The sequence below is a fragment of the Lucilia sericata genome, unplaced genomic scaffold, assembly GCF_015586225.1.
Source record: "Lucilia sericata isolate MDLA Ls3-8-SP2 unplaced genomic scaffold, ASM1558622v1 Contig000055F_arrow, whole genome shotgun sequence".
Lineage (NCBI taxonomy): Eukaryota > Metazoa > Arthropoda > Insecta > Diptera > Calliphoridae > Lucilia > Lucilia sericata.
Genome location: NW_023994091.1, coordinates 568109 through 595459, shown reverse-complemented (window position 1 = coordinate 595459; position 27351 = coordinate 568109). Strand labels below are relative to the sequence as shown.

The 27351-nt window shown below is 29.8% G+C and overlaps 1 protein-coding gene across 1 annotated transcript in view; it reads left to right on the top strand.

Moving 5' to 3' along the window:
• LOC119616069 (mitochondrial cardiolipin hydrolase) overlaps window positions 1-27351 on the top strand; it is a 162596-nt gene continuing 135245 nt past the window's right edge. Inside the window, exons 1-3 of the mRNA XM_037972216.1 lie at window positions 1-1165; window positions 12961-13127; window positions 13194-13358. Of these exons, the coding sequence (XP_037828144.1) occupies window positions 646-1165; window positions 12961-13127; window positions 13194-13322 (816 nt within the window). The 5' untranslated portion in view covers window positions 1-645 and the 3' untranslated portion in view covers window positions 13323-13358. The remainder of the gene's footprint in view (window positions 1166-12960; window positions 13128-13193; window positions 13359-27351) is intronic.

Genomic DNA, 27351 nt, shown 5'->3' with positions numbered 1-27351 from the left:
AAGCAGAAAGCAAAAGAAACAACAACAAACAAGTAAAAGATACACGTGCATCTAACAACTACTGTTTAAGATGAAAGAAGACAACAAAAGAAAACGCAAAACAAGACCTATGAATGCAAGCACATAAATGTCAAAATAATAAAACAACAAAAAAATTAAAGCAAATATCTTCGAAATACAAAAACAATGAGAACAAAAAATTAAAAAAAAAAAAACGTTAAACAGCAGCCGCGTTAAAAACTCAACTAGAATAGAAAAAAGAACGATGATAAAATAAGATCGGTTCACAACTAAAAAAATAAAGAAACGCAAAATTAAAAGCAATACAAATAAAATAGAAAAAATTTATTCGCTAAATAAACGTCAAATAAACCGCGTGTTCGTTCGGCTAAAATATAAATCAAAATTGCAAAAAGTGCATTTTACACAAGTAAATTTTGTTATCACTTGTTAACAACAGAAAATTTATGAAAATATTAAGTTTATTAAAGTCCCTTTATAAATTCCAACATAAAGCAGAGCAAAAAAGTCTTTAGGTTTAAAGTGTTAAATTTAAGTTATCAAAAAAATACAAGCCGGTTGGCTGCAATTAAAATAAGTGCAAGTTTATTTTGAAAAGAAAAAGAATCCTATTGAAAAATTAAAATGTTGGAAAATAGTATTTTACGTTATTGTTTATACGGTTCATGTGTCATTATCTCCTCTGAAATATTGTATCATTCCTATTATTGGCTTAAGAAAAAGCTAGAGCAACATTCGTCTGCCCAAGAAGTGCATGAGGTCATTTGGACCAATGAGTTAACACAGTCCTGTGCTGCTCGACATCGTTTTAACAGCACAAGTGGTGCCTCACCTTCATCAACGCCCACCAGTGTTTCCTCGTCGGTTATGTCGTCACAAGGTCGTATTGTTAAACTGCCCACTTCACAAAAAACGGCCGCGAAATGTCCTAATCCTTTTTGTGCCGCGTACAATGTCGGTCGTTTAATAGAGTTTGTCGATTCGGCTAAATACTCCATCGATTTGGCCATGTACACATTTACATCGTTTGAATTGTCGCAGGCATTTATTCGTGCTCTTAAACGTGGTGTTTTAATTCGTATTATAAGCGATAAAGAAATGGCCTATTCCAGTGGTTCACAAATCGTATCACTAACAAAAGCTGGTAAGTCAAAAACACATGGATTTTGGTTACTTGGTAGAAAAAAAAACTAATTCTAATTTGTAAGGAAAATAATTCCAATAAGAATCTGTTTTAATATTTTCTTGTTGTTGTTTTTTTTAATTGTTTAATATTATGAAATTCTCTATTTAGATAAACTTTGTAGGAATGGAATCATGCGATTTCTTATTAGAAAGAAGACAATAAATTTTTGAAAATAAAGACGAAGAAAACTTTTATAACTCTTTCGTAAACTCTATATTAAAAAATTTCTATTGAAAATTTCAAGTTCAGAAAAAATTTTTATATAAATTTTAAATTCGAATAGGTATAATTTTAATTTAAAATTAGTTTGAAAATCTATTTTAAAGAAAACTTCATGTTTAAAACATTTAAGTTCGAAAATTCATGTTCAAAAATATTTCGATAGGAAAATTTTATGCTCGAAATTTATTATTGAATTTTATACCCGAAAAATTTTATATTCGTGTATAATATTTTCGAATATTCAAGTTCATAAAACATTTTTATGAAAATTTTATATTCGAAAATATTTTTTTAAATTAGTTTTAAGTTTGAAAATTCCCAAATTTTTCCATACAAACCATATGTTCGAAAATATATTTTTGTATAGAAAAAATTCATGTTCGAAATTAATTAGTTTAGTTTTGATCGTGAAAAAATACATATTCGCAAAATTTTCTATGAAGAACTTTGGAGTTTGAAAAATGTTCGAAAAAAATTCTATAGTCGAAATATTTACGAAAATTACATTTTCAAAAAAATTTATGGAATAATTTTATGTTCAAAAGAATTTTTTTTTATAGAAAATTTATTGTTTGAAAAATTAAATTTCAAAAATTTTCCATTCGAGTTCGAAAATATTTCTATTGAAATATTTTATGTTCGAAATGAATTTTTTTGATCGGAAAAATTTCATTTTCGAAAAATTTCTATTTCATGTTGATCTATAGAATTTTATGTTCGAAAAATTTATACCGAAAAATTTCATGTTCAAAACTTTTCTATAGAAAAATTTCATGTTGAAAACTTTTTTAAAGAAAAATTCCGAACTTTCCAGTGGAACAAAATTTTACGTTCGAAACTTTTCTTAAGAAATATTTTATATTAATGTTTGTACAGAAAAATTGCATGTTTTGAAAATGTGGAAAAAATTAACAATTTCAAAAATATAACGTCGCAATTAAGCAGTATAGGTATTTTCAGTAAACGATATTAGTCATTTTTGAAATAGGGAAATAACCGAGTTAATAATATCACGCCATACTATTGGCAAACATATTTTCTAACCTTAAACGTACGTGCCTAAAACCACGTGCAAAGAATCTTCTCTTTACATTGTGGTTCTCGAAAAAAAAACAACAACAATAACAACTTTATTGAAAAATTACGTCAGACAATTAAAAACTCTGCTGGTGTTGCTGCTCAAATTGTGCAATTTTTTTGTTTGTTTTTCTATTGTTTTAAACCTCAAGAGTTCCATTTTCCCTCTCTCTCTTCTACATATTAAAATACTATGTTAGTCTTATTCTCCTTCTCTGCCAATTGCGATCAATCAAATTTAATAAATAATGATAACAACAACAACATCAGCAACTTCCGCAGCAGCAGCAATAATAATATTTGCATCGTTCTTTGTTTGTGATGTGCCCGTTGCATACAGTGTGAATGACATGCGCACATCCGATTATATTACATAGATACGACTATAGATATACAAATGATGTTGGAGGGAATTGCGTTCATTAATTGTTTCATTTAGTTATTGTTGTTTGTTACACTTTTTTTATCGAAATAACTAGAAACTTATAAAAAATAATTAGTTTAGCTTTGTTTCCAAGTGATTATTTTCTTTACTTTTTTGCACAAATGTACACACTGTAGCTATATTTTTTTGGAGTGCAATGATCGTTTGATTAGTGTGCTAAACTCTTTTAGGTTATTTCAAGGTGATGGCTTTTTATACCCTACACCACTATACTAATCGGCAGAATTATTTTCTAAGTCGATTTAGCTATGTCCGTCCGTCCGTCCGTCCGTCCGTCCGTCTGTGTGTCCATGTAAATTTTGTGCGCACGCTACAGATTGCAATTTTCAAGATAATTTTATGAATTTTGTCACATACTCTTCTTTTGACTCCATTACGAACCCTATTGATCTGTCCTTTATTTCCATACCACCCGATTACGGCTTTTGAGATCATAATTATGTTAAATATTCTTGTATCTCTTTAAAAATCGGCTAAACTTATATAAGTCTAAATGATACTGCCGATTTTCGTAATGATCGGGCTTCATTTAACTCTAGCCCCCATACAAAGTCCCTTTCAAAAATGACGAAGTTCAAAATTCACTTATAAATCACGATGAAATTCTGCACAGACATAAATCCCTCTACCAAGGAATTAGATCCATATATCCTAAAAGGAATATGTATAAATAAATACCAGATTTATTATATGTTACATATGAAAGATGTCAAGCAAATTATGAAAGATGTCAAGCAAATTATTGCAATTTCGCCAGTTTCTATCTATCGCCAATTTCTATCTATCTATAAAAAATGTGAATAATATAACAGTTTCCAAGATGCACGAAATTTTGTACTTAATTCATATATGTTGTGTCAAGCCACCCATTGAAAGTTCGCCCGTCATGCTCTAAATGTTCACATGAATTTCAAAGTTCTCCATGTAAAATTTGATTTGATAGATTCTCGCTCTAATAGTTTCTCAGATATACGCATTTTTCTATTTGATTCATGTGTGGGCTTCAAGCTCCCCGGATGAAAGTCCGCCCTTTTTCCTCCAAAATATTCAGATGAATATTAAAATAATTTGTTCAAAATTTGAAGAATCTAGTTCTATTAGTTTTCCAGTTAAACGAAATTTTGTATTTAATTCATATGGGAGGTACTAAGTACCCCATTGGAAGTCCGCCCGTTATAATCTAAATGTTCAGATGAATGTCAAAGTTCTTCAAGTAAAATTTAAAGATTCTAGCTCTAATAGTTTCTCAGATATACGAATTTTTCTATTGATGAAAGTCCGCTCTTTTTTCCTTAAAAATGTTCTTTAAAGTTCTTCGTCCAAAATTTTAAGAATTTAGTTCTATTAGTTTCCCTGATAAACGAATTTTTGTTTTTAATTAATATGGGAGGTGCCGCTCCCCTCATGGGTAGTCCGCCAATTTATTACCCAAAATGTTTACATGGATGTTAAAGTTCTTTGTGCAAAATTTTAAGAATTAAGTTCTATTAGTTTCCCAGATAAACGAATTTTTGTATTTAATTAATATGGGAGGTGCCGCTCCCCTAATGGTTAGTCCGCCAATTTATTACCCAAAATGTTTACATGGATGTTAAAGTTCTTCGTGCTAAATTTTAAGAATTTAGTTCTATTAGTTTCCCAGATAAACGAATTTTTGTATTTGATTTATATGGGAGGTACCACGCCCCCTAATGATAGTCCGCCTACTTTTTGTCCTAAATGATCATATTGACACTAAAGTGGCTCCGACAAAATTTGAGGACTCTAACCGTTATATTATCTCAAATATACGGATTTTATATTTTTTTAATGTGGGCGTGGCTCATCGCCCACTTGAAATTTCGAAATAAAGTAGCCTATTACCTATTCCAGACATGCAGGAATACGCTGTGAAAATTTCAAGAAAATCGGTTCGGCCGTTTAGTAGTCTATAACGTTCAAACATACATTCATTTTTATATATATAGATATTATATTTTAAAAATGTAATCCACATTTTTAACTTATTCACTGATGTAGGGTATCATATGGTCGGCCATGCCCGATTATACAATCTTGTTTAGAAAAAAATTGCTGCATATTAAAAATACATATTAGAAATTTCAAAAATCAACTGCTACTTAAATTTATTGTTACTGTAGATGTATTAAATGTTATTAAGTTGAATCATAACGATAATATTGATTCAAAACTGGCCTATCCCTTGTTGAATTATTTGCAAATTCTTGTAATTTCTTGAATAGTTATGTGACATATGTATATATTCCATTCCATTTTGAACGTCCGAAGTCCAATACTCCTAATTTTGAAACATAACTCAAAGTCAGGGGAAAGAGATAGCTTTTTTTCTGAAAACCTAATAAAATATTCGAATACTTTATAAAAATGTGTCTGTATTAAAATTGTCACAGTGTCCATGGATATTATGAGCCTAATTTGAAATTATCTAATATGTACTAAATTGCTGGTTCGATGACATTTGATTGTCATCTAAAAAAAGGTAAATCTGTCTCAGAATTCTGCGCGTTTCAGATAAATGTCATAATGTCCAATGTCAGAATGCCATGAACATTGTGACACATGTGTCACATGTCAATACATAAAGTCTATGAGCTGCAAAGAAAAAGCTTAACTTTTTATATAAATTGTAAACATTTCATTCGTCAAACTTCTATGACATATAGTATTTGTATGAAGTACATTACACCCACATATGGGCATGGAAATGAGTTTTCGGATGAACGAGCTAGATTAGGTCTAACCTTGATATAAATAATAGAAATAGAAGAGTGAAACTGTCTCTATTATAGGTTGATTTTCGAAAGAAACCAGTCCTGGGATATTAGAATGTATTGCAAAATATCAAAGGCCTTATGGCCAACACTTGATATGAGGTCTACTAATATATGTATGTACTTATAGGACTGTATAGGCTCAGTCTAAAGATTCTGACAGGGATCTATAAGAGGCATTGTCAGTAAGTGGGACAGACACGATTGAGCATATAATTTGATACTTTCATAAAATTCACAATCTCATGTTGAAACGGATATGAGGCCGACGGTAGAAATTAGCGGTTGAAATTAATAGAAATTTTTGTAATATTCTTTACTGAATAATAAATATGATATGCAGTTTTAAAGTTACTTAAAAATCATTTTGAAGTAGAAAAAATCTAAAGTAGTAATCATTACTAGTTCTAAATTATCAATATTATATGATTAATATAAAACTATTAAAAGTTTTCAATAGATTTTTGTAGTTCATTGCTATTAAATTTCTATACCTATGTATTTGCTTTATAAATCTAATCTTTATTAGTTAGTTTGTCTATTCATTTTGACTGACTACATGCAGTCTGGACAACTACAAAATCAGCAAAAAAAAAAAAACACAAACAAAAGCAAAAAAAAACCCATCAGTTCGTTAGTATCTAAGAAAAATAGTGAACAAATACCGCAAAAATATGATTTCATTTGGCAAAAAAAAAAAAAAAACAAAAACTATAATGTATAGAATTCATCATCATCAGTTTTCTTTTGTTGTTATTATTTTTTGCATGTTCTTTTCCTCAACTGTAGTCCGTTAGATAGCCTAGATGTTGGTTGCTGCTGTTGCTGTTGCTATTGCTATGCGAATGTTTGCATAATACAGCACACTTTACTACACACAAACATTAGCTCCCCCCTTTAATTTATAATAAACAATAATAAACAACAACAAAATGCATAGATGAAGTGTTTGTTGTTGCGTTTTTCTTCTATACTGCTGCCTTAGTACTTTAGTGTGTTTGAATTTTAAAGTACAATCTACAAATATGTTTGTTGTTGTTGTTATTGTAGTTTTTATTTCATTCTACCTTTTCATTTATATTCTGCACTTACTCATACTCACACACGACAAATTCATTTCTTTCGTTTTAAACAAATTTGTATCTATAACGCAGCCGGTTAATTTTTCTTATGTGTAAACAATTTTTTTCTTGGCTACGAAGGCTGAATGAAAAGTTATTTTGAAATATAATAGTATAGGTAGTACATATAGAATAGTAGTTAGTTAGTTAGATAGTTAGTTAGTTAGTTAGTTAGTTAGTTAGTTAGATAGTAGTTAGTTAGTTAGTTAGTAGTTAGTTAGTTAGTTAGTTAGTTAGTAGTTAGTTAGTAGTTAGTTAGTTAGTTAGTTAGTTAGTTAGTTAGTTAGTTAGTTAGTTAGTAGTTAGTTAGTTAGTTAGTTAGTTAGTAGTTAGTTAGTTAGTTAGTAGTTAGTTAGTTAGTTAGTTAGGTAGTTAGTTAGTTAGTTAGTTAGTTAGTTAGTTAGTTAGTTAGTTAGTTAGTTAGTTAGTTAGTTAGTTAGTTAGTTAGTTAGTTAGTTAGTTAGTTAGTTAGTTAGTTAGTTAGTTAGTAGTTAGTTAGTTAGTTAAGTTAGTTAGTTAGTTAGTTAGTAGTTAGTTAGTTAGTTAGTTAGTAGTTAGTTAGTTAGTTAGTTAGTTAGAGTAGTTAGTTAGTTAGTTAGTAGTTAGTTAGTTAGTAGTTAGTAGTTAGTTAGTTAGTTAGTTAGTTAGTAGTTAGTTAGTTAGTTAGTTAGTTAGTTAGTTAGTTAGTTAGTTAGTTAGTTAGTTAGTTAGTTAGTTAGTTAGTTAGTTAGTTAGTTAGTAGTAGTTAGTTAGTTAGTTAGTTAGTAGTTAGTTAGTTAGTAGTTAGTTAGTTAGTTAGTAGTTAGTTAGTAGTTAGTTAGTTAGTTAGTTAGTTAGTTAGTTAGTTAGTTAGTTAGTTAGTTAGTTAGTTAGTTAGTTAGTTAGTAGTAGTTAGTTAGTTAGTTAGTTAGTTAGTTAGTTAGTTAGTTAGTTAGTTAGTAGTTAGTGTTAGTTAGTTAGTTAGTTAGTTAGTTAGTTAGTTAGTTAGTAGTTAGTTAGTTAGTAGTTAGTTAGTTAGTTAGTTAGTTAGTAGTTAGTTAGTTAGTTAGTTAGTAGTTAGTTAGTAGTTAGTTAGTTAGTTAGTTAGTTAGTTAGTTAGTTAGTTAGTTAGTAGTTAGTTAGTTAGTTAGTTAGTTAGTTAGTTAGTTAGTAGTTAGTTAGTTAGTTAGTTAGTTAGTTAGTTAGTTAGTTAGTTAGTTAGTTAGTTAGTTAGTTAGTTAGTTAGTTAGTTAGTTAGTTAGTTAGTTAGTTAGTTAGTTAGTTAGTTAGTTAGTTAGTTAGTTAGTTAGTTAGTTAGTTAGTTAGTTAGTTAGTTAGTTAGTTAGTTAGTTAGTTAGTTAGTTAGTTAGTTAGTTAGTTAGTTAGTTAGTTAGTTAGTTAGTTAGTTAGTTAGTTAGTTAGTTAGTAGTTAGTTAGTTAGTTAGTTAGTTAGTTAGTTAGTTAGTTAGTTAGTTAGTTAGTTAGTTAGTTAGTTAGTTAGTTAGTTAGTTAGTTAGTTAGTTAGTTAGTTAGTTAGTTAGTTAGTTAGTTAGTTAGTTAGTTAGTTAGTTAGTAGTTAGTTAGTTAGTTAGTTAGTTAGTTAGTTAGTTAGTTAGTTAGTAGTTAGTTAGTTAGTTAGTTAGTTAGTAGTTAGTTAGTTAGTTAGTTAGTTAGTTAGTAGTTAGTTAGTTAGTTAGTTAGTTAGTTAGTTAGTTAGTTAGTTAGTTAGTTAGTTAGTAGTTAGTTAGTTAGTTAGTTAGTTAGTTAGTAGTTAGTTAGTTAGTTAGTTAGTTAGTTAGTTAGTTAGTTAGTTAGTTAGTTAGTTAGTTAGTAGTTAGTTAGTTAGTTAGTTAGTTAGTTAGTTAGTTAGTTAGTTAGTTAGTTAGTTAGTTAGTTAGTTAGTTAGTAGTTAGTTAGTTAGTTAGTTAGTTAGTTAGTTAGTTAGTTAGTTAGTTAGTTAGTTAGTTAGTTAGTTAGTTAGTTAGTTAGTTAGTTAGTTAGTTAGTTAGTTAGTAGTTAGTTAGTTAGTTAGTTAGTTAGTTAGTTAGTTAGTTAGTTAGTTAGTTAGTTAGTAGTTAGTTAGTTAGTTAGTTAGTTAGTTAGTAGTTAGTAGTTAGTTAGTTAGTTAGTTAGTTAGTTAGTTAGTTAGTTAGTTAGTTAGTTAGTTAGTTAGTTAGTTAGTTAGTTAGTTAGTTAGTTAGTTAGTTAGTTAGTTAGTTAGTTAGTTAGTTAGTTAGTAGTTAGTTAGTTAGTTAGTTAGTTAGTTAGTTAGTAGTTAGTTAGTTAGTTAGTTAGTTAGTTAGTTAGTTAGTTAGTTAGTTAGTTAGTTAGTAGTTAGTTAGTTAGTTAGTTAGTTAGTTAGTTAGTTAGTTAGTTAGTTAGTTAGTAGTAGTTAGTTAGTTAGTTAGTTAGTTAGTTAGTTAGTTAGTTAGTTAGTTAGTTAGTTAGTAGTTAGTTAGTTAGTTAGTTAGTTAGTTAGTTAGTTAGTTAGTTAGTTAGTTAGTTAGTTAGTTAGTTAGTTAGTTAGTTAGTTAGTTAGTTAGTTAGTTAGTTAGTTAGTTAGTTAGTTAGTTAGTTAGTTAGTTAGTAGTTAGTTAGTAGTTAGTTAGTTAGTTAGTTAGTTAGTTAGTTAGTTAGTTAGTTAGTTAGTTAGTTAGTTAGTTAGTTAGTTAGTTAGTTAGTTAGTTAGTTAGTTAGTTAGTAGTTAGTTAGTTAGTTAGTTAGTTAGTTAGTTAGTTAGTTAGTTAGTTAGTTAGTTAGTTAGTTAGTTAGTTAGTTAGTTAGTTAGTTAGTTAGTTAGTTAGTTAGTTAGTTAGTTAGTTAGTTAGTTAGTTAGTTAGTTAGTTAGTTAGTTAGTTAGTTAGTTAGTTAGTTAGTTAGTTAGTTAGTAGTTAGTTAGTTAGTTAGTTAGTTAGTTAGTTAGTAGTTAGTTAGTTAGTTAGTTAGTTAGTTAGTTAGTTAGTTAGTTAGTTAGTTAGTTAGTAGTTAGTTAGTTAGTTAGTTAGTTAGTTAGTTAGTTAGTTAGTTAGTTAGTTAGTTAGTTAGTTAGTTAGTTAGTTAAACTATTACAAAACATTTTTAGACTTCCCTCGCCTTCATTTACAAACTTAAATGAACGTTATTCGTTCGTACTTTTGATATTTATTTTCTATATTCTTCTTTATTTTACTATTTGCTCTTCTTATTATCATTTTACACTTCGCTCCTCTATTGGGATAGTGACAGCGCATAATTATAGTTGCCATGTTTGGTGTTCAAACAGTTTAAATAACGACAAACAAAAAATCGCAAGCAACAACAACAAAAAAAAACAAAGAAGCACACAACCTGTCATGTTATTTTACTTATTAACAGTTGAACTCAAAACTGACGGACGGACGGATTCACTAAATATAGGCGATAAAAACAGGCAACAACAAATGACCAACTGTGCACCCCATTTCTTTCATTCGACCTTGAGAACAAAGTTTTCTTTACTTTAATTTATTGAAAATATTGAATCAAAATGAATTAATTTTGCTGATTACTTTAGAGTCGCCTTTTTTGGTTAAGTATTTATTTATGATGAATTTATTTTTTGAAGAATTTTGTTATGATTTTTTAACTTATTTGGGATTGTTTTTATTTGAAATACTTTATGAGAAATACCAAACCTTTTCTGAATAAATAATATTTTGCTGATGAAAAGTTTTTTGTTTTATCAAATAATAATTTTGGCACAAATAAATAAAAAAACAAGTCATCCCAATTAACTGTATAAAATGATTTTCTTCTAAAAATTTATTTCCGTTTCGGCTTTAATTTATGTATCGTAATAAATTATTTGCTATTTTTTATAACATAATCATCTACATATTTAAATTTACTAACAATTCATCCATCCGGTGCAAATATACCAACAACATAATAAAATGTTTGTTAACAGTTTGTTAATATTTAAGAAAAAACTAAAATACATTTTTTGCAATAATTTTGGCATAAATCCAAACAAATTTGTACTTTTTATAGATTTTCAAAGAAAATTTCGAAACTTTTTTTTTTTGCAAAATATTATTTATATGTTAAAAAAGTACATACAATGTAGGAGATTTTGTGGTTTGTATGGATCACTTTTTGTAGGTTCTAATTATTGAACGTGCAAAATAGATGTTTTCAGAATACCCACGGAATTTACGTTCATGTGGTTGAGAGGATCAAATAGAAAGAAATGACAATTTTTATTAAAATCAAAAACAAAGATACGTAAACGTTAAAATAAATGTATTTTTTTTTTTTTTTTGTTAAATAAATTAAATTCATGTATATACATTGTTTGTAAATTATTCTTTGGTTTGTAATACCGACACGTTTAAAGATCCAGTTGTTTAATAGAATAAATGCATAGGGGTTTCTTGTTAATTTTTTAAGAAAATTATATGTACTAAAATAAAAATTTTATATACATATGTATGATCTGTGGTCTAGTCTATAGTCTGAAATATAGTGTATATTATAGACTTGACTATAGTCCAGTCTATAGTATGGACTATAATCTATTTTCTAAGACTATAGTCTAGTCTATTGTCAATTTTTTAATAAAATTAAACTAAAATACGAATTTTATATACATATGTATGATCTATGGTCTATACTATAGCTTGACTATAGTCCCGTCTATAGTATGGACTATAGTCAAGTCTATATTATGGTCTATTGTATGGACTATAATCTATTTTGCATGACTATAGTCTAGTCTATAGTCTGGACTATAGTGTAGTCTATAGACAGGGCTATAGTGTAGTCTATTGTATTGTATAGACTATAGCCTAGTCTATTTTAAGGACTATAGTCTAGTCTATTGTCTAGTCATAGTCTATAATTTGGACTAGAGATTTGTCAATAGTGTGGATTTTAGTTTAGTTTTAAGTTTGGACTATAGTCTAGTTTATAGTCTGGATTATAGTGTGGACTACAGTTTAGTCGAACGTCTGGACTATAGTCTATAGTCTTGAGTATAGTTTAGTATAAATTTTGGAGGATAGTCTATAGTCTCGACTATGGTCTGGTCTATAATCTGGACTTTAATTTAGTCTTAAGTCTTGACTGCAGTCTCGATATTAGTTTAGTCTATAGTCTAGTCTATAGTTCGGAATATAGTCTAGTCAATAGAATGAACTATATTCTAGCCTATTGTATGGACTACAGTGTGGTCTATAATCTGGATTAGAGAATAGTCAGTACTCTGGATTTTAGTTTAGCCTTAAGATGGGACTATAATCTAGTGTATAGTCTGGACCAGGGTCTATTCTTTAATCTGGATTATATTGTGTTCTATAAACTGGACTATAGTTTAGTCTAACGTCTGGACTATAGTCTATTTCTCCGATTATAAGTTAGTATAAAGTTTGGACGATTGTCTATTGTGTGGACTATGGTCTGGTCTATAATATGGACTTTAATTTAGTCTAAAGTCTTGACTACAATCTATAGTCTAGTATACAGTTTGGACTACAGTCAGTGTAAAGTGTATAGTCTAGACTATAGTTTAGTTTACAGTCTAGTCTGTAGTTCAGACAATTGTGGACTGCGTTTTCCGTCTCCTCCACAGTCTAGTCTATAGTCTGAATTATAGTCTGGACTATAGTGGACTAAGATATTTAACTCTTTTAACATTAATTAATACCTGGAATTTAAAAGCACTGCCAAAAATTAGAATTATTCTTTGCAACATTTTCATTCTTATGAATAAATTGAAAACAAAAACAAAACTGAAATGTTATTACTAAATTGAAGGCCCTTTCCTTTAAAAATTAACCTTTGATGCCGCCGTGTTAGTGAAAAAACTGTAGCATAAGTTTTTTTTAAAAGATGTTAGTAATTTTAATGGCAGCCCCTAAAATAGGCAATATATTTTATTTGAAACCGTTTTTAAACACAAGGTGTAAAGAAGTATTGTTGACTTTTATTAAATTCACCACCACACCTCTACCTACTTAAGTATGCTATAGTTTCTTATTTAAACAACATTGTTGATTTTATACAACTCATTTAGAAATTGTTGAGATCTTCGCTCTAAAAAATATGCAACTGTTTTTTATTTTTTTAAATTAATTCCATGATTTTCTTTTTTTTTTGTAGGTGTTCCCATACGCTGCAACACCAACACCATGTTTATGCATCATAAATTTTGCATTCTAGACAGTCCGCTACGCGTTGCCGCCATTCACAAAAAACAAAATAAATCCTTTGACAAAGGTCAAAACAGAAGTATTCTAATGACTGGCTCCCTCAATTGGACCATGCAAGTATGTTTGTTGTTTATTAAATAAACAAACATAGTAAGAAACCTATTTTTTTAATTCATATTCTAGGGTTTTGGCGGCAATTGGGAAAATATTTTAATAACCAGCAATTTCGAATATATAAACAAATATTCCCAGGAATTTGAACGCATGTGGCATGTGTTTGATGTGGATTTAAAAGTAAATAATAAAAATTAATTAGAAAGCTGAAGATTGTTTTTAGTGGATGTAAAGGTAAGAAGGCGGATTTTGTTATTTGTTAAAATCTAGATATAAATAAAAACTCTCATTAAACTTAAAGTAAATCTTTCTGTAATTTTATGTTTATCATATACTCTAGATTTAATTTTAAATTCTAAAAGATGTCTTAAATCAAAGTATTTTTTTATTTGTATTTCACCATTGCATCCTTAATTCGTTACACTCTCTAAAAGCAAACTAAAGCCTACTTGTTTAAAAATATTTCGTTATGGTTGTAATGTCTCCTTTTTTTCCAAACTCTTCTTGTAACTTGATATATTTACAACATACACATGTGTTTGTTGCATGTTGGGTATTCTTTTTTTAATACTTCTTTTTTAAGATTTCTTTAAATTATTTTCAATAATATTTAGTTCATGTCTATGGATGAAAAGAATAACAAAGTGTTATAGTCATAAAATGTCATAAAATGGGTTGACAAGTTACTTAAATTACTTTTTAATTATGGTTTACATATGTAGAAATTTTAAAATAAAGTACATAATTTACCTAAAACATATGTATGTATGTATGTGTTATTGCATAAAATAATGATTTTACTTTAAAGTGGCACTTAAGCAGTATCACTATAACTAATTTAAATGGTTCTATTCATTTTAACTTTAAAAAAGTTTATATATTTTTTTTAAAAGCTCTACATGAAGATAATATATTTCAGTACTTTTCAACTCTTGCGATAAAAAAGATATACAAATCTCGTTGTAATTATGCTTATGATTACGCATAATATTCTTGACGTTAAGTATTTTATTTTAGTCCTTTCGAATAAGTTAGCTTTATTTTCGATTTTCTCTAGTACATTTTCTATAGAAAATATTTCACAGATTCTGACCAAAAAATTTCACAAATTCAGAGAAATTTTCTATAGAAAAAGTTTCACAAATTTAGAGAAATTTTCTATAGAAAAAGTTTCACAGATTCTGAGAAATTTTCTATAGAAAATATTTCACAGATTCTGAGAAATTTTCTATAGAAAATATTTCACAGATTCTGAGAAATTTTCTATAGAAAATATTTCACAGATTCTGAGAAATTTTCTATAGAAAATATTTCACAGATTCTGAGAAATTTTCTATAGAAAATATTTCACAGATTCTGAGAAATTTTCTATAGAAAAAGTTTCACAGATTCTGAGAAATTTTCTATAGAAAAAGTTTAACAGATTCTGAGAAATTTTCTATAGAAGATGTTTCACAGATTCTGAGAAATTTTTCATAGAAATTCCTTTACAGATTATGAGAAATTTTCTATTATTCCTATGGTCCCCGAGGCAATCTATCGGATCGAATATATATAATAGGATTGTATCAAGATGTCACAGTCTGCACTGTTGTAGAACGGGGCAGTCCCTTAAAACCGTTTTACCGATTCTTGTTGATTTAAAATACTTCTATATTCGCCCAATCATAAAGTAAACATTAATATTGAAGCTCTATTATTAGCCAAGATAGTGAAGGTATTTTTCCGTTAACGACAAGCACGGACCAGAGTATTTTTGATATTCTACTTAATTCTGTTATGATTTACGCCGATGTATCGACGTTTAGAATACATTTTATAAAGTTTTTCTTTAACAGTTGCCGGCCGTCTGTAACCAAGCATTTTTGCACTACAGCTGGTTTGTGTCTTTGGTTTAACATTTCAAAACAATAAAAACATCTTACAATATTTTATCACATTAAAGTATACTTTATTAAAATACCACCTTAAAAAACACCTGTTCTGATGGACTTAATTTTTCATATAGAAAACTATCATAAAGTTATGTGGCCCAATCCTGTTGATGGTTCAAGGTGCTATGACGTTGATTATGCTAATAAGACACTTAACCATTTATCAAAAAAAAAATAAATAACAATAAAATGAAAAAAAAACACACATCATAGTAGAATTAGCAGTGTGGAACCAGTTGACTGGTTTTTGCTGCTCCCCCAGCATGTTTTGTTTTATTTTAATGCTGTGGAAAAACTCCCCACCATGCATTTTGCACACATTTATAATTAATTTATAAATTGATGCGCTAGTTTAAATTATTAATTTTATGTAAGTTTTTTTTGTTCTTTACATTTTTTGTTGTTGTTTGTGTTAAAACCCATACAAATAAATTGCATTACAACTATAAACGCCCCAGACATAGACGGCGGTATTGTCTGTCTGTCTTTCTGTTCTGTGAATAAGGGTACTTGAGCATTAATATGTGTTTCATAAATATTCCTATGAACAGGTAAAACTTATTCAGTCATTGCATAAAATTTAGAGTGGTACATTTTGAATATTGCAAAGAAAAAAAATTAAATTAAATATGAAACATAAATTTCCACGATTTTTTTTCTACTTAACTAGGAGGCGATGTCAGAGGTACTTAAGTTTAGAAAAAAAAAACTTTATAAAATTGATCTACGTTGTAGACATGACGACAATTCAACTGATTTCTGTCCTTCTGCATTATCTATTTAGAACAGTAATAATCTGGGGCGTTATTCTGTAACCCGTTTCGAAAGCTAAAATGTTAGAAATTGTCTGTTAAATATATTGTGTTTCGAAAGCCTTTTCTTTTGAATCGATATACATAGTAACCGTCCTGATCAAGTGATCTTTTGTGCCACTTTTACTCTAAGAAAGTACAATCTTTAGAAAAAAATTGCAAATCATAATTTGACAAATTTGCCCGCCATATGAAAACGTTGGGAACCACTTGCTTAAAACAATTTATTCTTAATTTTACTTTATGCTGCCAGAGACACACGTGTCAGAAGTTAAAATATACTTTATAATGCAGCATTTAAAAGTCTTACAAAAGAAGAAAATCATCATGTAGAAAATTTATGATAAATTTTTTAAGTAAAAATAGTCTGTTACACAATACAGTGTGAGATGGAAAAAAGTGTTGAGCTCTTAGATAATTGTCTTTCAAAATTATAAAGTTTTTAGTATTATTAATACTAAGAAACCCGAACTAGCTTAAGAACAATATCTATTTCAACTCTTTCAACGACTTAAGGTCAATCTAAAGAATGTCATGGAATAGTTTTGATTTGCAGGAGGATCATACATATGAATAGGATTCTTTTATAGACTCTTGAAGATTATCGCTATCAATCATATTTTTGACTCTTTTTGAGCCATATGAACCAAATATGGGCCAAATTCTGGCTTTCGAAATTTTTATATAATTTTCTTAATTCTGTTAAGGTTACGATGATTTTCGAATGCCACAAATGGAACGAGTTGTGTTAATAAGACCAAGATGTTGATTTACATAGTGACTCCTCAGAGAAACAGTCTGACAAATGCTATTGCTTTCAATGTTTCGTCAAAGATTATTCCTATAGCTTTCCATTAGATCTTGAAGATCCAGTGTATATGTATATATCGTTCAAAGCTGTACACATGGCTATTCTTTCAAATATATGATGTTTAAGTTAAGATTAATTCTCCGTTGGCAACTGGATAACTGGGATGTGAAAAGGCAGTTTTGAGTATTTCTCGCCGATTCATCTCTTACTGAATTGTTTCGCTTGCTTCCTTTCGTCAAGCTTTGTAATTTTTATGTTCATAACCATCTTCTTCAGATTTATTTCCATTAGACTCCGGAATTAGATTTAAAATGAAAAACATGATAATGCAAGTAATTGCGTATTATCATCCTCATAATATTGGATCTTAGTATTGTTGGCGTCTCAGTGAAAGCTATACACATGTTGTCCCAGTATACACGAAGGCCTTTCCTTGGAGAAGTTTCGAAATATGTGAAGCCGAAGTTAGGAGGAACTGTGTGTTCTTTAGGCAACTGTGGATATTTCCCAACCGATCAATCGTCTCATAGCTATTTAATAAACCCTGATTTATATTGGATAAGGTAATAAGGCTAATAAGAAATTTTAGGCTCTCCGGTATATGAAACTAATCGAAGTTTGCGTCAATATTACTTAAAGCTTAATTGCAATAAGTTTAGGAAAGTCCCACAACAGTTACAGGTTTGGTCGTCCCTAGATTTAACTTTGTACAATGGTGATCTTATCGAAATTAATAGATAACTGGGCTTTGAGTAAGACAGAACTCAGTTGGTCAAATATCACCACTTGTAGAATATCGAGACTGCTCTGGCCCACTCTAATAAAGGATAGGACTAGGACTCTCTTGTCTTTATGTAACTCGATTAGGCTTCTCACGGCTATAATTACTGGGCACTGTATGATTGGACAGATGTCGGAACGTATGGGCTACCCACGTTAAAGTTGTTTAGAAAAGGAGACGGTACAACATATGACTGCCCAGCCTTACAAGAGCACAGAATACTCTATCTTAGTAGAGCTTTTTTCCATAATCTGGACTGTCTCAGAGATGCGTTACTAGTAAATATAATAGGATTTATTAGAAATACCGGTAGGTTCTAACGGGGACCGCAGGAACCACATAGTCAAGGAAATTAGGGAGGGAAACTATTCTCTTTTATGTATAAACTCTCAACATGAGCCACAAGGCCTCCGAGTGAACCCGCTAACTAGCGAGCAACCCATGTTGATCAACCACGATTTTATTATTCCCGATCAGTTGAGTTTTGCTCTTCTTTTAATTTAACTTCAGAAGCATTTAACATCTTTCTTATATCACCCACTGTATTATCGAATGCAGACTATGTCTGTATGTTTTTTGCTTCAAGTTCCATTTTTTTTGATAGAGTGCAGTATAACATGAACGCATATATAAAGTCCATTTTAAGTACATAACCGAAAATGTAGCATGCAACATTTTTGTGCACTCAAGACAATATACAATACCATCAACTGGGTTTTCATTCATATTATGATTATGAAAAAAAGTTTTATTACAAAAATTTATTTTAATAAAATAAAATTATTTCGATATTATTCCCCCTTTCGTTAAAGATTAATATTATTGTTTGTATATGTATGTGCTTCAAAAAGCTTTAACATCATTTACAGTTTAGTGTTAGAAATTCCTGAAGCTTTTGTTTTGGCTGGTATCTATATATGAGTGAGTATCTTTTTGTAGATACTCTAATACAGTTTCATTTTTTTTCGGTATTGTTAAGGCAAAAAACATGTTTTGTTTTTCTGTAGTTGAGGAAACCACGCGTCTTTTTTTTTCATATTCCTTCGTATCCCTATTCCAAATAATGCTTTTTTTATCATTTATAAGACTGAAGAGTAGTTACTTTGGTTTCGTTTGCTTGTTTTACTTAAGTAGTGTAGCTGAAAAAAAGCAGCTGAATCTTATTTTATGTTTTTTTTTTTAATTTCAATTCGCAGACGCTTTAGTTTTTTTTTAATTTTGCGATTCGCGTTATAATCATAGCGTTTGGAACCACCAAACCGTTTGTGACAGATGTTCCGTTTAATTGATTCTTTTTCTTCTTTTCAGCTTAAACTTGCAATCTTATTCATAGTGGAAACAAAAAGCTGAAGAACTTTAAACATTTTCGTCGCTGTAATGGTCTTCAGGTTTCATCCATCCATTTATAACTTGTTTTATTTCCTTCTTTTTTTCGTTTTCCTTTTCATTGTTGTTTTTGTTCTTTTATGACATAAAGGACTTTTTTGTTGTCCTGATTTTATTGTGTCTGCTTATGTATCATATTCAAATGTGCTATTTTAAGGATTTATTCAACTAGATTTGTTTAATTTAGCATTATTGTGAAATTGAAACTTATGTATATATATATGGGTTTTTATATGAGGTCTATAGAATTTATTATCTTTTTAATTAGATTTCTTACGGTTTATTGACCCCAATTCTAGAAATTTTAAGTAAAAAAAAAACTATTTCCAATTAATTAGGTTTGCGGTTTTAAGCTAAGAAAAACATGATCAGCACTAGATATTAAACTATCTACTAGCGCCTGCAACATCCCACGACTTTCAAGCTAGTACCAAGCCAAGCTTTTTTGGAATTTATAGGGGTTTTAAACGATAACTTAAGATATCTCGAATATGAAGATGAAGATATAACATTGTTTAAACCTTTATTTTAAAGTTGGAAGATTGGTCTGAAGATAAACTCATCAAATGGTATAGCTTCCAAACCAATAGGTTTCCTATTTGATACGATCTCAAACCATAATGACGAATGAATTCTCGAATGTGAAATCGACAGTAGATATCTGACGTTTAAATAAATTATGTGCAGATCATCATGAAGACGTGATTTTGGGCTCATGACTGCTCTCAGCGTAACCGCAATGGTGTTTAGAAAGATAATTCGAAAGTTATGAATTCCGCATTAAAGTTTTCAACACTTTCTTATTTCTTCGAAAAGTGTAGAGCGATAGACAGTGTCACATACATTCAACATGCCAATCGCCAGAATCACAGCGTATGAAATCCCTTCCATTCATATACTGGGAAAATCCCACTCTGAGGAACTTCTTCATAAACTTTGCGGTCTTTTAAACGTTTGTATTTAAAAATTTAGTAATGGTTGGATGTCAACCATCTATCTTCTTGATGCCCGTTATTCATATACTAGAAACGTGTATTGACCTGAAATTTTTCTTGATCTTCACAAGATTATATGCGAGGACATCGTCATTTGACAAGGTTTTTAATGATTAATTTTGTTAAAGATCTTTAAAATCACATTGATCCCAATCACAAGGATCCGATGTGTTCAAAAAACTTCATCCAATTGATGGGAGAAAGTCTTTCACTGTAAATTAGCTTTCGTGGCGTGATTGAACGGTTACTTGAGGCTAGGATTGGCACTTCTGTTCTTGACAATTGTTTTGAAGCTGAAAACTTTGAACATAATACCCAGAGTTGCTTTGAACATAATACCCAAAGTTGCTGAGAAGAATTTCCGACTGAGCGATCTTTTTAAGATGCTTAAGGGCGGTGGTTAGCCGTTTAAATCCCCTTGTGTAAGAACCCCTTGTGTTGGAGTCTTGATAGGTACGTCACCACGTTACACACTTACATTCCGTTAGAAAGCTCCTAAAATCTACATTAATTCAATATTAATTTACGAATACTTCTCCGTATTAATTGAATGGAAAGTGGTGTAGGTACTGGGGAATATTTGAGAAACCAAGTGACTGAAGTCATCGGGAAAATTTCGGAAGATAGTGCTCCCTTCGTCAAGTCTTGATATTCTCTTCCAAAATTTTGGTATATCATCTATATAATCTTTCGGGAACAGCACATAAGTCGGACCTCTGGGATATTTTCCTCTTTTTCAGAAAAAACCTTGTTAGGACTTGAAACGTTTCCGTTATTAATAGTCGGTGATCGCGTCTTGTCAAAACCTTGTATCCAGTGTTGCCAACTTAGTGCTTTTAGCACTATTTGCGGTGCCTTTTGGTGTGCCAAACGCGGAAAATTTTGCTCATGGTGCCTTTTTTCAAAAAGGCACTACAGTGGTGCTTTCTAATTTTATGACAGTGCATTTAGTGCTTTTTATACCCACCATCAAAAAAGATGAGTGGGGTATATTGATTTTGTCACTCCGTTTGTAACACATCGAAATATTGGTCGTAGACCCACAAAAGTATATATATTTTGGGTCCTTATTAAATTCTAAGCCGATCTAACCATGTCCATCCGTCTGTTCATCTGTCCGTCCGTCTGTCTGTTGAAAGCACGATAGGGTTAGATCGGAAAGAGCAAGCGAGTTAAATTTTTCCACAAATATTTCTTATAGGTAAGGTTTGTTTGGTATGGCAAATGGGCAATATGGGTCCGCAATTTCGCATATCCCCCATACAAGTGACCCCCCGAAAAACAGCTTTAACAGTCACAACTGTTTTAAACATACGAGTATAGCGATAAAATAAGTTTTATATGCGTCAAAATCTCTGTACCAAATTTTATGGGAATCGGTCCAAAATTGACCCTACCCCCCATACGAGTATAGCGATGAAATTCAACATAAGTAAGTTTTATATAAGCCAAAATCTCTACTAAATTTTATAGAAATAGGTCTATAATTGAGCCTACCCCCATATAAGGTCTCCTTCAGAAAATTATTTAAACGGTCATTACTGACTTAAAAATACGAGTATAGCGATGAAATTCGGCATAAATAAGTTTTATATAAGGCAAAATGTCTCTACCAAATTTTATGGGAATTGGTCCATAACTGACCTTACCCCCAAATAAGGTCTCCCTATGAGTGCAGCGTTGAAATTCAACATAAGTAACTTTTATATGCATCAAAATTTCTCTACCAAATGACATTAATACTCATTACCGACTTAAAAATATTCGACATAAATATGTTTTATATAAGCCAAAATCTCTCTAGCAAATTTTACGGCAATCGGTCCATAATTGACCCTACCCCCACATATTGTCACCTTCAAAAATTGATTTTAACGCTCTTTACTGACTTAAAAATACGAGTATAGCGGAGAAATTCGAAATAAACAACTTTTATACAAACGTAATCTTCCTACCGAATTTAATTCGGATTTTTCGGTAACCTTCCCTACCCCCTATTAAGGTCCCCTTAAAAATATGAGTACAGCGATGAAAATTGACAAAAAATAAGTTTTATACAATTTTTTTACACAATTGAACCTATCCCTAATATATAAAGCCTCCATGATTACTTCATCGTTGTACTCGCAATAAAAAGATTTTTATTATAATTCTTTATTCCGAATTTTATGACGATATAACTGACCAACAAAACAAAATCTATGTACAAAATTTTATGGGTATCGATATATAAACTTAAAAATAATATATATAGATTTTGCAAAAAAAATATATTTCACACAAGTTTACAATTTGGGTGTGGTTACATCGGTTCGCCAGTTGGTAGTGTGCCTGTCAGTTTGAATGTTTAATGACATTTTACTATTTTTAAAATAACTTTTAAACAAATCAAGGAATTTGAAAATTTCTCATCTTATTTATCTAATATTCGTCAAACATTAGTTTTAGTTCTTACGTTACTAAAAATCTAACTCACACAGATGAAAGACTTTAGTATGACGCATGTTTTGTTTTGTAGTCAATGTTCTAAAAAACGAATTTTGGAGTCTTGTAGGAAATGAGCGAAATAATGTGCAATTTTTATTAAAATAAACAATATTTGACTAAAAAACGTTAGTGCTTTTTTACCCATTTTCAGTTAGAAAATTACGCTTTTTTACCCCTTTTTAATTTTTTTGCGCGCGTTTTGCTTGACCAATGTTGGCAACACTGCTTGTATCTAATACAGACGTCGGCGCTAGTATTGTTCTGACAACGAAGATTTTCGGCAAATTACATGTACACAACACGATCGCATACGAACCTCTAAACAAGAGCATCAAAAATACAAATATTTTATTTAGTTGCTTGGCAGCATTCAACAAAGCAGGTTGATGTCGCTTTGTTAAAGAAATTGCAAACACAACTTGAAAAAACAAAAACAACTTGCAAAAGCAAGAGCATAATTTACAAAAACAACGTACACTCTAAATAATTTTCTAGAATGCATAACAATGAAAGTAAATAAGTTCATCTTGTTTCATACTTTTTTTGTACATTTTAATTAGAAATGTTGTTTCTATGTGAAGAAATTATCATTCTTAAGTACATTGATTACATTTTGTTTATAAATATTCGCATTTTACAGTAATGCAATTTAATCTTCAAAATTAAAAATAACCAAATATTTTTTTCAGTGCAATTTCATTGAAAAAATGCCAATAGTGTGTGTATAGTGGTGATTTTTTTATCTGCCTCTCTATCCGCCGGTATATGATCTAATATGTATGTATATCTGCGGCAGCACTTGGGTCACCTTATATAACCAAAGTTACGTCGAATTTTGTGTCGTCAGTGAATTAGTAAACCTTACGAGTCCAGTGCAATAAGTCTGTGTAAGTTTTTGGATATAGTACTTTGTATTCATTGTACGTGGGAGTTAGAGTTGTCAATGTCTTATGTTAAATTTAAGAATATCGGTCGATTATTAGAAAAAGAGAAGTCTTGCTGAGACAAATCCTTGTTGGCCAAATCATGTTATCTACGCAAGCGGTAACCAGACTATGAAATTGTTTATGTAAATATAGTTTGGTACCTTTAACTGACTCTTGAACCTCTTACAACCTGTGACATGCACCAAACACATTAATAAACCTATATAATTTAGTTACCATTCACCACCTGATCAATTCCCGTTCTAAACTATTACTGATACATTTTTCTTAAAAAAAAAAACAACACATTCACATTAAAGTCATCAATTTTAATTGCTAGACTTTGAGACTCTTTCGATGCGTTCAAAACTTTTCAGTTTTAGCAACAAGCTAAAATAAACTGTACATAATAATTGGCTAAAATTATAAAAAAACAGATGTTATTTCTTACCATGAACACAATTAGGGCTTGGAAGCAACACAAGACGACAAGTGCATTGGACGATACAATGAAGCAAGACAGACACTCTCAAATTCAGGCAATTAAGTGGATCAACGCACAGTGGTATAGGAAAAAAAAAAGAGGGAAATAATTCGGTAACTTCTAAACGGTTAATCCGATTTTAATGAAATTTGGTATGCACAAAGAGGAGGTGTTGTCGAGTTTAGGTTTTGAATTTGGACCTTATAAGCCAACCAGGGGCCCGGCGGGGGGTCCTCAAATTAGGACACCTCGGCTATGTTAAATTTTTAAAACGATCCTATTTCTTCATTTGAGTTCCGATTTAAAAAAAATTTCGTATATAGAATCTCCTCATCGAGCACTATAAAAAATGTCGTCGTAGCAGTAAATTATCTCTTATAGTTTAGGAGATATTCGCATTTGAATATTAAAATTTTAAAATTTTTACCGTCCTTACTTTAGTTTTTTTGATAATAGCAGGTCCAAATATTTCCGATTTTCGCCATTTTTTTTTATTTGCTTAACAACAAGTTTATATACCAAGCAGTGAAAGAATTATGTAAAAATCATGACTGAGTCCAAAGTTATAGGCATTTAAATTTAAAAAATTAAAAAAAGGCGATTTTTTGTCATTTTTTTGGGAAAAAAGTATCTTTTTCTTTTTAAGTTATCTAAAAAGTTTCTAAGAAGATGTATATAGAATTTATACTTTTTGGAAAGCTGACTTTACATAAAATACGATAAATGAAACAAAACCTAAAAATTTTTGATACCGAGGGGACCAGGTCCATCCAAAGAAACCCTATTTTTTATGGAAAATTAAATTTTGAGCAAAAATTCTCAAATCGCATAGTCGATATCAAATTATAGTGACCTGTTTTATATGACCCAATAAGTTCTTAATCATTTTGTAACGGGTTTCGATAACCCCGCCCCTGGTATGGATATAATAGGCAAAAAACCAAAAAATCCCATTTTTGGGATTTTTTAAAACTTTTTTGGGAATTCCGGGATTTCTAATAAGAAAATTCGAAATTTTTATTTAATTTTGGATTTTGAGTAAAAAAATCTACCTAACTGTAAAATTTCATCAAAAAATATTCATAAATAAAATTTTTATTGCAATTTGAAAAATTTGTATCTTCGCAAAAACTGAATAAAAAACATTTTTTAATTTTTTTTAAAAAAAGTATTCCGCGAATTTTTTAATTTTCAATGGAAAGGTAATTTTGTCTATTTTTCAAAACTGTATATAATTTTTGAAAATTAAAAAATTCGCGGAATACTTTTTTTAAAAAAAATTAAAAAATGTTTTTTATTCAGTTTTTGCGAAGATACAAATTTTTCAAATTGCAATAAAAATTTTATTTATGAATATTTTTTGATGAAATTTTACAGTTAGGTAGATTTTTTTACTCAAAATCCAAAATTAAATAAAAATTTCGAATTTTCTTATTAGAAATCCCGGAATTCCCAAAAAAGTTTTAAAAAATCCCAAAAATGGGATTTTTTGGTTTTTTGCCTATTATATCCATACCAGGGGCGGGGTTATCGAAACCCGTTACAAAATGATTAAGAACTTATTGGGTCATATAAAACAGGTCACTATAATTTGATATCGACTATGCGATTTGAGAATTTTTGCTCAAAATTTAATTTTCCATAAAAAATAGGGTTTCTTTGGATGGACCTGGTCCCCTCGGTATCAAAAATTTTTAGGTTTTGTTTCATTTATCGTATTTTATGTAAAGTCAGCTTTCCAAAAAGTATAAATTCTATATACATCTTCTTAGAAACTTTTTAGATAACTTAAAAAGAAAAAGATACTTTTTTCCCAAAAAAATGACAAAAAATCGCCTTTTTTTAATTTTTTAAATTTAAATGCCTATAACTTTGGACTCAGTCATGATTTTTACATAATTCTTTCACTGCTTGGTATATAAACTTGTTGTTAAGCAAATAAAGAAAAATGGCGAAAATCGGAAATATTTGGACCTGCTATTATCAAAAAAACTAAAGTAAGGACGGTAAAAATTTTAAAATTTTAATATTCAAATGCGAATATCTCCTAAACTATAAGAGATAATTTACTGCTACGACGACATTTTTTATAGTGCTCGATGAGGAGATTCTATATACGAAACTTTTTTAAATCGGAACTCAAATGAAGAAATAGGATCGTTTTAAAAATTTAACATAGCCGAGGTGTCCTAATTTGAGGACCCCCCGCCGGGCCCCTGGTTGGCCTATAAGGTCCAAATTCAAAACCTAAACTCGACAACACCTCCTCTTTGTGCATACCAAATTTCATTAAAATCGGATTAACCGTTTAGAAGTTACCGAATTATTTCCCTCTTTTTTTTTTCCTATACCACTGTGCAACGTCAAAAGCACACGCAATCATTTTACTTATAAACAATATAATAATCACCATAGGTAGATAGATATAGCAAAAACAAAACTGCAAAAGGGTTATACAAACAACAAAGAGGGAAATACAAATTTAACCCAATCGAATATTAAGACCAAAACAAAAATATTAAAAATATGGGCAAGAGAATAATAACAAAAAAAATGATAAACATTACTATATAAATAAAACGGTAACCTTTGCTATAACAACAAATAATAATAAACTTTAAACTTACACTTCTTACACTCATCTCTCGTTCATATGTATTTTACAAAAACAACATTTGTTATGAATTAAAAGGCAACAACTAAAGTGAAAAAATACACAACATTGTTGTGCAAAATTCTACAAAAACAAAGTACTATAATAATAATAAAATAATAATAATAACAACAACTGACACTTTAATTTTTTTGTTGTTGAAAATGTTTGGAGAATGAAACAGAAAAAAAACAAGCAAAACTGCCGCAAGGTGCTTTTGCAAACATATACTCTGGGAGTGAGAATTAAATAAATTGTGCACCAATGTCTTCTGACAAAGACGGTGACTTTCTCTGTAGATATGCTAGTTTTTGTAAGAACTATTTGCTTGAAAGATCTTAAAACCAAACTAAGTGGACCGAGTTTGGTTATAAATGCAATGTCTACCGATTAGAAAATAAGCACTAGGATACGTGTTTTTCAGATAATCGTGAGAATCGTGTCAATAATCAGGAAGTGGTACTGCCTCGTATATTGTGGAGTTCTACTTAACTGGAAAGTAGTAGAATTGAATTGATGAAGTTGCGAAATTAATAGAGTTAAACTTGTGGACTCATAGTTAATACACTGAAACTTACTTGGGGTTCTTATAGCAAGAAGTTATATAATTGAGAATTTGTTGTGGCCGAAACTGTTCGACAATGAGTCAATTACAATCATTTCCACAAACGTCTAACCACCTACTTGGCTCTAATTCGTACTCTTTATAAATGACTAATCCTCAGTTTGGTGACCCTTTTAGACGCAACAGTGAAGTCAGTTGCAACTTTACTGTTCCCAAGTAATCTGGAGAGTAAATGGTAGTTTCATGTATGGACTCCTTTGGACTAGCTTTCTGAGTGTTTCTTTGTAATATATGGAGTGACAATAGACTTATTCTTTTAAGAGGTGGAAGGCTATGTGAAGATATTTTTATCGAAAGAACTTGGCAGTGTTTGTCAGACACAAATATTCACAA